The sequence below is a fragment of the Fulmarus glacialis genome, unplaced genomic scaffold (assembly GCF_000690835.1).
Source record: "Fulmarus glacialis isolate BGI_N327 unplaced genomic scaffold, ASM69083v1 scaffold12891, whole genome shotgun sequence".
Taxonomy (NCBI): Eukaryota; Metazoa; Chordata; class Aves; order Procellariiformes; family Procellariidae; genus Fulmarus; species Fulmarus glacialis.
The window spans coordinates 12,872-28,980 of NW_009194785.1; the positions used below are offsets into that span (position 1 = coordinate 12,872).

A 16,109-nucleotide genomic window follows, 5' to 3' on the forward strand; every position below is an offset into this window, starting at 1 on the left:
TTATATTTTATCTCTGTTCTCATGGAAGTTAGTAATTGCAATCCTTAAATCTATTTTCAGTAGCTTCCTTTGAGTGTTTTAGATTTCCCTGATTAAATTTAAGATACGGCTCTTGAGAGAAAAATAATAGGAAAAGGATTTTTTGGTACCAATTTAAAAATTGCTCTGAAAACTTAAATATAGCTCAGAAGTGATCATTAGTTAGTGTTTCGAACTAATATAGTTTTGTCTCATAGTCTTACAGTGAAAGTAGCTTATATTACTAATAAAAATCCTGCTTAATCAATAGGGATGGCAGCAGTTAGTCTAAATTATGAAAATGTTTAGACACAGTCTGGAATCAAGTGGTGACAATTAAGAGTTGAAATGCTCTCACTGAGAGGGTGAATAATGTTCTTTTTTTATTTTTCCTCACACTTCTCTATTTACTGTTATCTCTCTTTGCTCTGAACTTTATGGTTCATTATAGGGCTTCTGGGAACGCCACCAGTGAGATGCTCCTGATTGATGGTTCTGAAGCCAAACTTCAGGGGCTTTTACAATGTCTGTCAGCTTTGGCGTTGCTGTCTCCTGGGATTGCTTTCAATTTGTATCATCCTACAGCAGGCTGTAAACCTGCCTGCTTCCTGTTGTCCGGGAGTTTAATGCAGTCCTCAGAGCAGCAGCAGATTAGCGGCATGCATAAAGAAAAAGGTATTCGGGGACTGAAAGTCAGCCGCAGAGTCCTCTGGGGCTAGGACTTCAGGTAGTAACTTCGACATGTCAATCTGGATTAGATGCAGGCTAGAGCTGGTTGCCAAATGTAAAATGATTTTGTGATAGAGGAGAAAGATGGGTTAGTTGTGTGCCTTTAGGATTTCCCGGCAGGAGGAAAAGGTAAATGGAAAGTTTAGCATGTGAAAATGAAGGCTGTTCTTGTTGATTGCCTTGCAGGTGTAGTACTAATTAGAAATCATAATGCTCCAAGAATAGATTTTCTATGTTCTTCAGGTAGTTTGCTCTGGAAATGGGGACTTCTGTTCCATTATCTGAATTAAAAAATAAAGAAGTAAAGAACTAAAATGCAACAGACCTGGTTTTTTTCTCTTTTCGTGTAATTTTAAGATTGTGCAGTTAAACTGTTAAACTCTTCTGCAAGAAAATGGTGTGTAAAGTATGATAAACTTGGGAAAGAAAGATCACTAAACCTATAGGCCTGTTTCTACTGTCCAGTTAGCAATTAAAGAACTAACAGCACTAATTGGTAAGAGTGAAATGTTGATAAAAGGTTCACCTAAATCTCCTGAATAAGTGGTGGGCTTCATGAATATGTGAAGTGGCTATTGAACAGCAGCACTGTCAGCAGAAGATGAGTTGAAACTGGATACACTTTTATTTCCTCTTTGGAAAAGGGATATGAAGCCTGGCAGAGGTCTGCCATTGGGGTGAATGGAACAGGTTTTGTCCAGGCATTTTGTTTTGTGTAAGGCTGGTTGCGTAGCCTTGTGCCATGTGGCAGAGGAGGATAATGTTGTCTTTTGGGCAGTGCTTCGAGATCTTCCATTAGAAAAAAATCAGAATAAATGTCAGCTAATTTGTAGTTACTCCTCAGAAGCGACTAGTACTGGCTCCTGGCAGAAGTCGCTAAGTCATATGCTAATTTCTAGTGAGGATCAAAACTGGATCAGAAGTACTAGGATTTCTGTACTAATTAAAATTAAACTTCCCAGTAAAAACATGAGCAGTGTTATCTTCAGAAACTTCCAGGAACCTGAGCTGATATATTCCTGCTTTATTTGACAGTGTTTCTGAGGACCAGAAGAGTAAAAATACATGTGCCATCTCCTCCTCCTCCCTTCCCCCATATGAGCTACATTTTATCTTTGAGAGTGCATTGTTTAATTCCTGACTTTTATCCCCTCAGCAGTGTATTCTGTAAGTGTATACAAACTTTCTGCATTCATTTGGTTTAGTCTATAGTTTGCTTTGTCATTTTTCTATCGTGTTAAACAATTTTGAGTAGATCGCTTATCTAACTTGTGCAGTTTCACACTCAAGTATTTAGTATTTTAATATTCTACTATACCTTTATTTTTTGGAAATAATTTTCTTTCGTAACTACTTAGTTTTACTTTCAGATTTTAGTAGTTTAAGCATTTTAAAAAGTACAAATACAAAAACATAGCTAATTTTATCCAATATAAAGGCAGCGACCTGAGTTGTTTTCAGGTGTACTTACATAGCCAATTTTCCTTTTGAATTATTTTTGCAAGATGCTTTCTTCAGTGAGTTTGTAGCTATCTTGTGAGGTCAATTGGAGTCGTTTGTTTTTACCCAGTTACAAATGTGAACAGTCATCCATGTGTCCTTCTGATGTAGGTCAGTGGAATGCAAAGTTTGCATTTAAAAGTAAAAGATTTTGTAGACTTTTTTTTTAGCCCGTATGTTTTTCAGAACATATGTTTCAGTGTGCAGCTGACATTCAAAAATTATTTCCTCAAAAGTGTCTTGTTTTCCACCCATGGGCATCAAGCACAGGCCTCATCAAAGGTCAGAAAATATTCTCAAAACAGTGTAGCTTCTTAGCAATTTAAATAAGAATTTATATTCCTTCATGTTAAATATTAATACTAGTAATATCATAAACCCTCTTGCATCTCATGGGACAGGAAGATTACTGGGTCAAAAGGATGTGTTTTCTTCCTTACAGGCACTATACCTTTATGCAAGCTTCAGCTGAAGTGAGTCTTGCATATTTATTGACATTTCTTAAAGGAATGCTTTTTTCCCCCGAGTCTATCTACTTATTATGAGGGTTTTGGCACCCACAATTATTTAGTCAGTATAAAATATTTAAGAATGTGTTTATGATACATTTTGACAAAATAGAATTTTTCATACTTCTAATGCAAAAAATATTTCGATTATCTCAGGTTTTGTGCAACTTTTGGGGAAAGACATTCTTAATCTCAATTTTTTTCCACTGCTGTTTAATATAAAGGGGAAATAGAATATACAGCTTAATTTCATTTTCACCTGCAATATATGAAGACGTTTGGGGTCTTTGTTTCAGTACATGCAGTTTGCACCACATTTTTCCACAGTAAGAGTTAAGAAAGCGATCAAAAATTTTATTCATGCTATAAAGAAGTATTAATTTGCTTTTTCTGCACATAGCACAGTCTGGTAGAGGATTTTATTGGTTAGTAAGCCCCGTGCTTTGATTTTGCAGTTAAATATTTGCATTGCAAGTTAAGGTGTATTGTAGCAATCTACAAATGCAACTACGTTTCCTGATCTGTTTAAGTATATCTGCTGAGTAACACAGCCTACTTCCCAATTGCAAATAGTATGCTTATCTATGTTATGTTTAACTTATGTGTAATTTATCCTATTAGATAAGATTTGTGTTGCTGCTGTAAAATTGTATTAGAAAAAGCCATGTGGGTTTAAGAAACAGATATCTAATGCATTCGGTATGTTGAGACAATACAAACTTCTGAGCTCCTGTGAAAATAGTTTCACCAAGACCTACTGCGGAAATTCTTTCTGAGTATGAATGCTGATGCAGAGCTGTGTGCAGCAGCTAAAAAGTTTCTGTTTTCTCGAGGCTTGTGTGGTTTTTCTGTGTAAACAAGCATTGTCCAAGATTATAAGCAGGATAAGTAACTCTGTGGTCTTCAAGGGTACAATCAGAGGTTCTTGAGACCTTGCAGGGCAGCTGAAGTCTTGGATCTTAGATGAGTTTGCGAAGTCACCTGTGATAGGATCAGATGACAGCCAACGAAATTAATGTTGAGTTATAATGTCCTTTATTGCCTAGAGCAACATTCCAGCTGTTATTGTTAATCATAGCTACTGCTTCAATTGTACCCAAGTTATGTCTAACCTAACACTTGCAAGAGAACAGCATGTGTGTACAAACAAAAACCGTGCCAGCTCATTCACACGCTTAACTGACCCATTACTACAAATGTAACTACTACTACCAGCACCTCCCCATAGCAACATCATGGAAGTTGTCATCCCATGCACCACCCAGGGAGTGATGGGGACGTATCTGCACTGGTGGTTGCCGTCAGCTGTCATTTATCTGGGGGTAATCTGAGCGATGTGGACCAGGATCCACGTATGTAGCTTCTCTCTGCAAAGACGGACTCATCCCTTCTTGCTGCTCAGCAGTCAGCAACACCAGCATCTTCAAAGCAACTTCCTCAATACTGGCCTGCCACAACTTGTGCATTGCATAGCTTGCTTAATCAGATATTTTTTGGCAGACCATGTCGTTATACTGTTAGTTTTGATTATGGACCTTACAGCTTAACTGTTAGTTTTGTTTCTATACAGTCATCTTAAAGCCAGAGTTCAGACATTTGTGTTGGGCAGTTTAAGTGCCACAGGAAGGCTGTGCAAACTCCGCCACAGATCTTAGACTTGCATATAAGGTAAGTATCTTGTCCAATTACCAAGTGAGAAGCACTGGTACATATTTTGTATTACAACAGCCGGTGTGTTTTCAAGCCTATAGTGTAAGATGGAGTGTATATGCTACCCAGCGGCCTCTATATGGGAAATATTGAAGGATCAGTATCTTCACTGAAAAGTGTTTAGTGATCCATAAATCAGAAGGAATGGAAAACGATTGCTGCAAATCTCGCCTACTGTCATTTACAGTGATAGTTTGCAAGCTATGACAATGTCTCGCTGCAGAAGTTTCCCACAATTTTTGAAGCTAATCTGAATGAAAGCAGGCATCCAGTATGGCTAATGTTTTTGAGAGGCCAATATTTGATACACACTTGCAACAAATGTTAGAAAACTTGACGTTTGACATTGAATTAGTCTTTTGATAAATTGTAACCAGTGTCAAAGACGAGTGTGCCCTGGGGACTTGCTGCTTGTAGTGGTGGTTCTATTACGGGTCCAGGATAGGTCTCAAGCTCTTCCATAAATACAGAGATCCTTGTATCACTGGATCCTTGTATCTAGCTGCTCTATGTGACATTATTTGGATGCTCTTTATGCTTCCAGCTAAATTTTTCCTTGGTGTCTTTGGTAAAAGCAGCCGTCAGCTCTGTCTCTCTAGCCATAGGCAGATTTTCTTTGCAGCTGCAAGGAGTAAACTAAGGCTCCGGGAATGTTGTAGTGTGTATGTCATGTGCCACCGCATCTCAGTGCGAGGACTAATTCTTCAGGTATCATTGGGAATCTCCGGTCTCTACCTGGCTCCTTGACCTGTGTGTTCCTGTTAGTCCTCTACCGAAAACCTTGCTTCTCTTTTCCTGCCATCTCTGTCAGCTGAATCATAGAAACCATGAATGGAACCAAAGAATCATGGAAAATGAGGCTGGAAGGCATCTCAGTAGAGCGTCTTCTCCGAGCCCTGGCCCTGCTTGGAGAAGTGCTGACTTTCTGACCATGTTGCTCAGGTTGGAAACATTCACATCCCAGACCAGAATCTGTATTGTCCCGCTCAAAAACTTGCAAGCTTATCTCTCTCAAAGCAAAAATAAGTTGTAACTCACTGATATCTCTCTCACCTGGGATAGGCCAGCAACTTTACCCCCTTTTTCCCCACCACATTTTGAGATAAAAGAACTGGGCCTGTTGCAGTGAGTATGAGAGTGCTCTTCCATAAAACTGTGTATTGCTGTGATAGTTGCATTAAGAGTAATACATGTGTTGCTTTGTAATTGAATGATCTGGCTGACATGGTGTCTCAGTTTTTATAGTCTGATATGCCAGTTGTGTGCAGGGACTGAAGCAGTGTTGAGAAAAAATACAGAAGGAGATAAAAGACTGTAACTAGTTGAGTTAGATATACTGAAACTATTTCCTAAAACAGCAATAAAAATGGAGGCAATTGCAAGCTTTACCTAATGAGAAACTTTTTAGCCAGAGAAGCCCTGTAAGTGACAGAAGGAATTACTTGTCTCTGGGTGAAATCACTGTGCCTACGCGCTTCTGGGCTGTGAGAGATTGTTAGCTGGCTAAAATGGGGGTTTCATTTCTTTCTTCAGAATAGAAGTTATTCTTCAAGGTACAAAATTTACCTGTAACATTTCTGCGAACATAATAGAGAATCATATGGAGAGAGAGACAATTTTGCTTTAACTGTGGAAGTATGTTATATCTGTAAATAGTGTTTATTTGTATATTTGTAGTACTGCCGTCATCTGAAATGCATTGACGGAATTACAATTATTTTACTGTTCTTCTCCAGCTTTTGAACTGCAACATTTAAAATCATGGATATGTTACTACTTTATTGCTGAAGGTATTACATACCTTACTGGTTTGCTTTCTCTTTTTAGGTGTCTTGGCTTTTTAATCCAACAAGAAGTGAAATAACAAGTCTAGATAGTGGAAATATAGATGACATTTTAAGTGAGTACTTTGAATTTGGTTTTTTTTTTCTTTGTATGTCTGCAGTCACTTACCTGTGTGAATCTTTCAATGTTATTAAATGAATATGCATACCTTAGCTTTGAAAATATGAATTGCAATCAGCATAGAAGTATTAAATGCCTATGATCAAAATTGCTGTCTGAACTAATGTATCACCTAACAAATTACCTCGTTGTAATCTTAGTGAAGGATTTGAAGTGTCTAAGAAAAATAACTGGTATCTTGTTTGCAGACGGGAATGCTTGATTACATAACCAAAACCTGTCAAGAGAGCATTTTAAAAGTTCCCCAAAAAATAGCAGCAACTGAGACCCGTGGTGATGGGCCTTAAGTATCTTGCTTGTTCAGCTATGTTTTTCTTCAGGTTAAGCATTATCCTGATTCTGGTGGCTCATAGAAAGGAGATTCATAAATTAAACAGACGTATATTCCTTGTCTGAAACCTTTTCGTCTGAAACTCTTAACACCATAATTTTAATCAAAACTGTAGTTTTTCCCAGACTTCTCAAGAGTCGTCTTTTCCAGCATGTTGTCTTTTCCAGGCTTTCAACATCTTAATCTTCGCTTGTAACTGCTTTGTAACTTCGTCAATAGTGCAAATTCGTCTAGCAACATTTCTGCTTTATAAAGCTGTGGCTGGTATTCTATAGTTCCAGTACTTATTTCAAGTTTTTTTTCCGATGTCTAGGCCACTACTGCTAATAAAAATCAATTTACAGCATGCTTGTTATATTGTGTAAAAATCGTAACTTATTTTTGGGCAGGAGATTTGTCCTTCTAGTTTTGATATATTTTCCTTTTTTTTTGGTATGTAAAAATAATGGATAGGAGCATTATTTCACTACCTCATCATATATATCCCTATAGTATTGCATATTTTTTTTTGACTGTCCCTTAGCATTTTTCTTTTTTGGGTTCTGAAGATTCCTCTGCTAACTTTTGCCTTAGTATCCAGCTTCTTAGCAGATAAGGCAGGTAAGGACTGACCAGAGCAATTTGCACAGGCAGGCTGCATATGTTGGTCATTCTTCTAAGCCAAATAGTTTACATTTCAGCCTTTAACACTTTTTCAGTTTTTTAACACTTATTAATAATCTAGATAACGCTTAAAAGATATAGTAGAGTACAACTTCTGGCTTTGAGTGCCTTAATTTTAAATCCAGGATTACTTTTTGTCTCATGTGTCACTTATTTACTTCTTTTGTGTCTTAATACCTTAAGTATTGACATTTTTAATGTCTAATATATCAATAAAGTCAATAAAATACTTGAATGAAGGCCTCTTTCATCACTTTCCCTTTTGATATAGATTATATTTCAGATAAGATTTATCCTAGCAGTTTTCTAGCAATCATACTAAGCTGTATGCTGAATAATCTAGAAATATTTGCTTTTATAGTTTTTGTGCATATTTTTATAATCTCAGATAAAAGCACAACGAAGTTTGGCTCACAATGTGACATCGGGTTTTTTCTTTTTCTTTCCTCTCAGACAATGCAGATGTTGCTTTAGTTAATTTTTATGCTGATTGGTAAGTTATACAAGTTTTTTTTCTATGTTTAAACTCTGTCTTTTGAAAACTGTCATGTTTGGCTATAGTTTTCTAATTGAAAATGCAGTGGTATATTGCTTTCAAACTAGTTCTTTCCTGGTTTTTTTATGTCCTGATTACTTCCCCTTCTGCTGTTCTGCCATCTTTTGTTTCATTCAGGGCTCCTATCAGAGGAAAAAGGCTTCTATAGTAGTATGGAATAACATGCTATGTAATTGATTCCCGCACCCCCCTCCCCCCCCCACACCTTACCAAAACAGATTTCATTAACTTTTTGCTCCTTAACATATGGTAGTCCAAAATATTCCATTCTTCCATTTTGTTCTGTGTTGGTCCCGTGTGTGCGTGCTAGAAAGAAAAAGGCTTGAAATTACACTAAAAATCAAATCCTTCTCTAATCTGGAAGACCTTCCAAGTGGAGAACTAGAGAAACTGTAATTGAGGGGTGAAATCTGAGCAACTGGAAAAGGAAAGAATTTGGGGCCAGATTGGTTAGATGTTGTGAAGGACATACTTAGAGGGAACGGTTTACTTGATACTATTTAAAAAAAAAAAAAAACAACAACTTGCATATGAAATCATTGTTAGAAGTAATTTAAGTACCATACCCCTGTTTTTTTTATTTGTGTAAGAAGTAATTTTAAATGTTCTGTTCTGCTCCACCATTAATATTTTTAAAAGAATCTTTAGGAAGGAAGAAACCAGAAAAGTATTCAGAGAAAATAAAGTTTAACATGCAAATTAATATAGAAAATGAGTTTAGAAAAATAAATCATTTTCTGTCTTCCTTGATTAAAGTAATCTTGGATGTAAATAGCTTTATAATGTAAAGCAATATATAAACCGAAGTACTGTACTTTAAATATTCCTCTCCCTGCTGTTTTGCTTTGTGAGCATAAAATGTTGGCCTTCAGAATCAAAGGTCATGTAGGTGATTAGACTTCTGATTTCTTTCACCACTTTCAAATCCCACTATATGTCTAAGTCTGGAGGTCTGCATGGCCTAGAAATAGCAAGCACACAGAGCTTTACATGAAAAATGTACACTTTGCCTCTACTGATAATTCATTCAACTAGTAGCAGACTAATTTTAATTGTTTTTTAAAAGTGATTTTGAAAAATTCATACCCAGTCTTTTCATATAGAACGAAGTTCTCAATAAAGATGTTTCTAATGCCTTCATTTAAACTTTGCGTAAAGATAGATATTATACCACTCTAAATCAGTTTAATAACCTTTGTATATACTTCTGTAATTTTATAGACAATTTTTAAGTTCAATTAGTTTGCATCTGTTCATTTGCTACCAGAGACTAAATTGATACTAGGCCCATTTAAACCAATAGAATTTTTCTTTAGAGAGATTGCATTCATTTACCAAGTAAGCTATTTGTTTGAAATGTCTCTCTTTATACTGATAGTACAACTAACTAACTAGTTAAGTAAGAAACTAGGTCTAATCTCTTACCTGTTCTGTGTAGAATTATGCTATAAAGGCTGCCTTTTAAAATAAGTAAATAAATGAAACTCTTAAGATGGTTATTTTCAGTTTGTGATCTGCAGATACCTGGTGGATCATGGACTACTTCAAAAGGTTTTACTAAAGATAACCTATGGAGAGTAAATTTAACACGCTGAAATTTGGGGTCTGTGTTGCCATTGAAAAATCACTTTTGGATTTTGCAAAAGACAAACTGCAGGAGGCTAAAAATCCATGTTCTGATACCTCTGTGATAGAGAGAAGATACCGATATTTTAAAACTTGATATAGCAAGGTAACAAGTGTCCTGTTTTAGGACCCTATTAGCACAGCTCTTTCTGCAAATCCCCACTGTTACTAAATCCTCTCTAGAATGGGTTTGCTTTGAATTTAAAGATTCATGTACGCTTGCAAGTTGATTCACATTATAGTAGGCCATAATTTTAAAACATTACAGCCTTAATTATGATCATTACATGTAAGCGTTCGGTAATAACCCCTCAACATAGCGTACTGCCAGCCTATGATGTAATGTGACCTTTAAATGAGAACAGATCAGTTTCGCTCATGTAGATACCCTGCTGTAAGGGTGGAGAAGAATGAGGGACAAGGAAGCCATACGTAACATATACATGCTACATAAATGTGTAGCATACAATTGTGCTGCCCAGAGTGAGGTTTCTGTCAGAAAATGGCCTTAAGCCCTGTTTGTATTTTGAGAGCAAACCTGCCTCTTCACTTGAATGTTTGCTGTTGTAGTCATAACAGCATCCTCAGGATATCACTTAACTTTAAGCAGGGCTTCAGTGCAGGCTGTTTTATTGCAAGTCTGTTCCATGAGGTCTCATTCTGACAACTTCTACGGTGCCGTTATAAGTCTTCAATTTAAAATTCTGCCATGTGTTTAGAAGAACAGAATATAAAATCATTTTATTGACATATTAATAATGGGCTTGTGCACTAATGTTACCCTAAACTCCCCAAAGCCACCAAACCATCTTTACAATCCTACAGCCTTTTCCATGGGCAGAAAGAGAGGATTTGCTTTGAAATCTGACATCACTGGCAGAAGGGACCCATGAGATTCTCTTTGTTGACAGTGCTGTAATAGCAGTCTGTTCAAATTCTACCAAACTTTGAGCAATAATATAAAAAGCAATACTTACAACTTCTATTGTTGACCTTTATAAAGTTATCTCTGTGATATTTCTTGAAGGTGATTGTTGGTGAATATTTGAATCTCAACAATCCGAGTAACTTCTTTTACTATATTTTCAAAATTACTTCCCCAGGGATAATTCAGGTAGAAAAAATGAAGAACAGACTTTCTGAATAGAATATATTTCCTAAAGGTTTATAATTGATTAATGGTGTTTCTTAAGCAGATAAAGCAGGGGGACACATCTTGAACTATATATTCTTTTAGAATTCCGCCCCCCGCCCCCCATGAATTATTGAAGTTACTTTTGAACCTATTTTTATCTAGTCAGTTACTGGGATGATTACAAATAGATGTTCTTTTCCAATAGCTTTTCTTTTTTTTTTTTTTACTTTTTCCTTCAAAGATTGAAATATTCCCTGAGTCATCAATTAAAATATTTCAAATTAATATTTTGAGGTTATGATTTTATGTTCTATCCACAGGTGCCGCTTCAGCCAAATGCTGCATCCTATTTTTGAGGAAGCTTCTAACGTAATTAAGGAAGAATATCCAGATAAGAATCAAGTGGTGTTTGCTAGAGTAGACTGTGATCAGCATTGTAAGTAAATCCCGATTTAGGTTTTTCTGTGGTGTCCTGCCAGTAAGTTACTCATTGTATTGAAGAATATACTAGACAGCAATCTAAAGTGTAGTTGGACCTGACCCATCATTTAGCCCAGACAGAGTTGTTTGTATACATCAGTCAACCTGTTCTTCCAAATTTGTCAGGGCAATCTCCAGTGTTGCTTTCTCATTGCATCCATGAACATGCATTTATATTCGTTCAGCCTGTCTCATTTAATGCGTGGAAAAAAAGAGCTGGATTATAAATTGAACTGGCTCCTTGACAGGTCAGAGTGCTACAAATGGTGCAGGTCCTCACAGCTAAGAGAAGGGAGGAGTAACCCTCCATTGTCAGCATCAAGATGATGTTCTGCTCAGGTCTTCCCTCCAACTAGGAGTCGTGGTGGACTGTAAGTTGACTTTTGCACAGCCAGGAGGGGATCAAAGCTTTTCTGCTTTGCTGTTTGTATACATGCTAACAATTGGTTGCCTGTTTGGGTTTTCCCCCCACCCAGACATACATGAAAACCATATGCCAAAACTTACTCATTTTATACTGGTATTAATCCCAAAACTTGCTTTTTAATCCCATAATAAGTAAAATGTAAGGAACATCTGCTACACACTGAAAGACAAATGGATAGTACTGAGATTTTTATTATGGTGCTTTTTATAGTATAAAATCAGCTTTTCTGGTTTGATGGTTATGGAAGAACAGCACTTGCAGACATCGTTTCTTTACAGTGGCTTCTGATTCCCAAAGAGTAGTACCAGTTGCAAGTGGCTTCAAATTCAGTTCCTAACCAATACTGATTATAATATTTGGGCTTTACGAAACTGTTAATTTGTAAGAAGAATCACAGTTGGAAATTTGAGGAATCACTGTACAGAGTTATTAGTCTGTATCTGTAGCGTATCCCTGGGACTTTTACTGTAGACCTAATAGTTTTGGTTTAGTGCTCCGTTTAAAAAAAACCTAAAGAGAACCTTATAGGACAGAAAAAAAAGTCAATTACATATCTGTGAAAAGTAACTGATTTCATTTACCTTTCTTTACCATTTTGACACTTTTTTGGTGTTAGAGAGGATTTTTCCCTATAGTAAGAATTCTTGAAGTGTCTTGGTTCTTACTTGCAGATTTAAAAGTCAGTAAGTCCACTTGAGTATCTTCCACTGGCACCATTTTGTGTTCTTTTTGTATGCATGCATGTAGTGGCCTGACAGTAAGAGCACCTGTCTTGCAATCTTGAAAGAGACCTCAAGCATAAAAAAACCCCAAACTTTTAAGGGAGCAAACAGCATCAACTCAGTTTCTGAAATGTAAGATAAGCTAATTCTTCAAACTGTCAGAAGTGGCCAAGGAGATTCTGTTTTGTCCCTTCCCAAATATCAGTAAGACCAATTCATGACCGCGGGAAACTTAAATGCCTCTGGGATTAAATCTTTGAATCACTGGGATATCAGATCCCCTTTATAGCCTCAGCTGGAAAAGAGGCACGACAATACTCACCTAGGGTGTATGAGCAGCTTTGAAGTATTCAGCTGCCTTCCTACATTGGAGGGGTAGGGATGTGTTGGGGAACTTGATACAAAAGTTTGAATGTTCATGTTCTTGAAGAGCAGTTACATTAGACACATGGTTGTAGAATCTTCTCCTCTGAGCAGATCTCTTCTAGTGCCTTGAATACAGTGTAGAACAGTGCACTCGTGTAATTGCCTGTAGCATTCCCAGAGCAGCAGCAGCATGTACAGGGATGTCTGTACTTAATGTGCTTCACAATATATGCTTTAGTCTCCTTGACCTGTAAGTCAACTAGTGTTTTTTCTTTCTCATTATAATGTTGTCCGTGTTAAGTGAATGTTTTCTTATCTCCTTGCTGAGCAGCCTTTACTAGAATCATAGATATTTCGGGGGTTTGTGGGGTTTTTTTGGGTTTGTTTTTTTGGTGCGGTTTTGTTTTGGGGGTTTTTTTCTTGTGGTGTGGTTTGGTGGGGTTTTTTTGTTTGTTTGTTTTGGTTTTTTGGACCTCGAATATCTTCCCAGATCTCAAATACTTAACTACATTTTCAGCTTCTTTCTTTTTCACACTTGGTGTTCTCTTCTGCTTCCAATCATCTGTCTATATGGTGTGTGCTTGGGAGATCTTAACCAAAAGCGTAACATTAAGTATTCAAATTTGCCATCCCTAAAAGTCAATTTTCAAGTAAGGCAATGAAATCCTTTGGAGGCATATTGAAGGCAAAGCCTGATATGCAGTCTTTGCTGAAGTTTTCTTATTGAGTTTTTTGTCTTTCTTTGTTCAGAGATCTACTGCAGGAACTATACAAATAAACTGCCCCTGATCTTTGCAACTGTAGAAAATAAATGCAGTTGTGGCAGACGTTCTGATTGGTTTTGTATCAGCTTATTAAACCAGTCATTTTACACACTTGAAATTACTTTTGCATATACTTTTGTATATATTCATCACTTTCATCAGTGATAGTTTCTCAAATTAACTTGAATCAGTTTGGGGGGAAAGGGGAATTAAGGACATTCACACTTTCACTTTACTTGATTTTTATGGTTGTCCTTAATAAATAAGTCTTATCTCAGTGTTTAACAGTCTGGTTGGCTCATCTTTTCATTGAGTCAAGATATTGACAATGAAACTTTCTATAGAGTTCTCACAAAAGAGTTTTGTTGTGAAGGTTTACATTAACCACTGACGTCCTTATTTTGTTTGCTGCAGCTTTAGTTGCTTGGGTAGCTCGGAGAGTCTTTGGCCTGCTGGATGCCCAGTTTTTAACCATGAGATGTTTCTTGTCTTAGCAGTTATGTGCCTAAGAAAACTGCTCCCCCCCCAACTATTTGAAACACTTTAGAAGCTTGTTGCTTAATCTTCTGCTCATATGCTCATTGAATTGAGCTCATCAGAGCTTTTTATGGAGAGCTAAGGCCTGGATGGAGGAGGAGATGCTACAGCAGAGATTGTCTTCCTTCCCTTGGGAGTAGGTGTAGTGGGCTAAGTGGTATGAGGAAGCCAAGAGTTTTGGTATTTCTTTTTATTACTGGAATACCATGAGTTATGTGTATATACTCTTTGTGTCCCTAATTTAAGAAGTTGATGAGCATGACTTCTGCTGCAGGAGCTGTAAAATGTGAGAATTAAAAATAAAATCCTATAACGACAGACCAAGTCTTTTTCCCCAATTTGCTTTGCCTTCTTGAATTAAAATAGCAAAGCTGTATATGTCATTCCTGGTTTCTAGTGTGTATTTGCTGGGTTGTAAGCAGTGGTACATTTCATGGCACACAGTTATTGGGTATGTCCTGAAGTTCTAAGTATTCTAACTTTGATTTTCATGTATGTAATAGCAGCTTTTTAGTAAGAGGGTGAATGTTACTGTATTATCCAGCCTGGGCCTGCTGTAGTAGTTTACTAAATGTTGGAGTCAAGATTGTTACTGTCTTTTTTTTTTTTTTCCTCCCCCCTCCCTGTTTTACCTGTATATTTTTGTATGTGTTTACATATTTTAGAAACACTAAAGGTTTATGCCAATATTTTGGGGTTTGTTATGCCTGCAGATTTCATACCACTCTTAGTTCACTATTAGGATGATGTTCTAGAGATGGTGGATTATTTGCATTACAAATGACCTGTTTCTTTTTGAAGCCAAGACTCTGTAGGGAATCCAAATAGCTGATTTCAGGCTACTCAAAAACAGCTTTCAGCATGGTCAGCCAGGCATAGATACTTTCCATTTAATGCACTATTATTGAAGCACACTGCAGGGCCCAACAGCTCACACCAGCTTCTGAGAGTAAAGCAAATTAAAGAGAATTATTGATGCACTGCCAAATGTTTGATGCTTAATGACAAAACCATCATTCTGTCTGCTCTTATAGCCAATATAAAGATGTTTTTCTGGAAAGTGATAGGCCACAAATTAAATACAAAATCTAAATATTATTAACACTATATTAAGCCTCTATATGTGTTATATTTTACACCAGTTTATAACATTGTGGAAGAAAATTATAACTGAAATATGTAAGTTAAGTTATCAGGCTGTTTTTAAGCTGGTGTGGAACGAACATTAAAGGTAAATCTGTGGAAGCAGGTACTCTTTCAGTTTCCAAGACCTCATCCTTTTATAATTTATAAATAGCTAAGTTAAAATCTTTGGTGGTTTTGCTGTGTTCGATTTAGTAATTCACTTATCTTAAAAATTATGCACCTCTATTCTAAGTGTAATACCTAGTAAAAGTGACCTTCCATATAAAATTATAGAAGATCCTTCTGCATGTACGTTATTAGGAAGGTTTTGTTTTGGTGGGGTTTTTTTCTGCTTGCTTGTGGGTTTTTTATCCTCTGAGTTGTTAAGCAGCAATGTTGGAAACTCACTTGGATTTCCTATGTTTCTCTTCTCTGTGAGTTAATATTGTAGTATAGAAGAACTCATGTTTCTGGAGGAGAGTTTGTATTTTGAACAGTTTCTGTGAATTCAATATTAGGAGTTGTGGTACAGAATTCTTACAAATGAAAGTATATATTGGGGTTTTAATTCTACTGCACCATTATTTCCTTTAGTTTCTCAGTTAAAAAATTTAAAAAAATAGCTGGTTTGGGTAAGTCTTTGTGCTTCCAAACAGAAAACAACTTCCCTCTGGTGGGGTGTTAAGAGGTGCTTTGCTAAGACAGACCGTTTAGGGAACTCTTGCCTGTCTTTCAAAACGTCCATGGGTGCTACTCTCATTCAGTGCAGTGAGCTGCTGATCTCTCTGGGTCTGGCCATTCCTGTAATGTGTGCTAGCGTTAGTCTTCAAAGATTTACTTAGATTGTATTGCTACTGTGCCTTTGGTAAGCAAAATAACTCAGTACGGTAACAAATTTGGAGGTTCATAAATGAACTGTAAATGAAACTGTAAACAAGCATGAGGA

The 16,109-nt window shown here is 36.7% G+C and overlaps 1 protein-coding gene across 1 annotated transcript in view; it reads left to right on the forward strand.

Annotated features, from left to right (window-relative positions):
- Nucleotides 1-469: 469 nt before the first annotated feature.
- The window catches only part of ERP44 (endoplasmic reticulum protein 44), a gene marked incomplete at its 5' end in the record, with an annotated part of 38,532 nt that continues 22,892 nt past the window's right edge, over nt 470-16,109 (forward strand). Inside the window, 5 exons of the mRNA XM_009587884.1 lie at nt 470-710; nt 4,844-4,885; nt 6,294-6,366; nt 7,879-7,918; nt 11,063-11,178. Coding sequence (XP_009586179.1) covers nt 470-710; nt 4,844-4,885; nt 6,294-6,366; nt 7,879-7,918; nt 11,063-11,178 — 512 coding nt within the window. The remainder of the gene's footprint in view (nt 711-4,843; nt 4,886-6,293; nt 6,367-7,878; nt 7,919-11,062; nt 11,179-16,109) is intronic.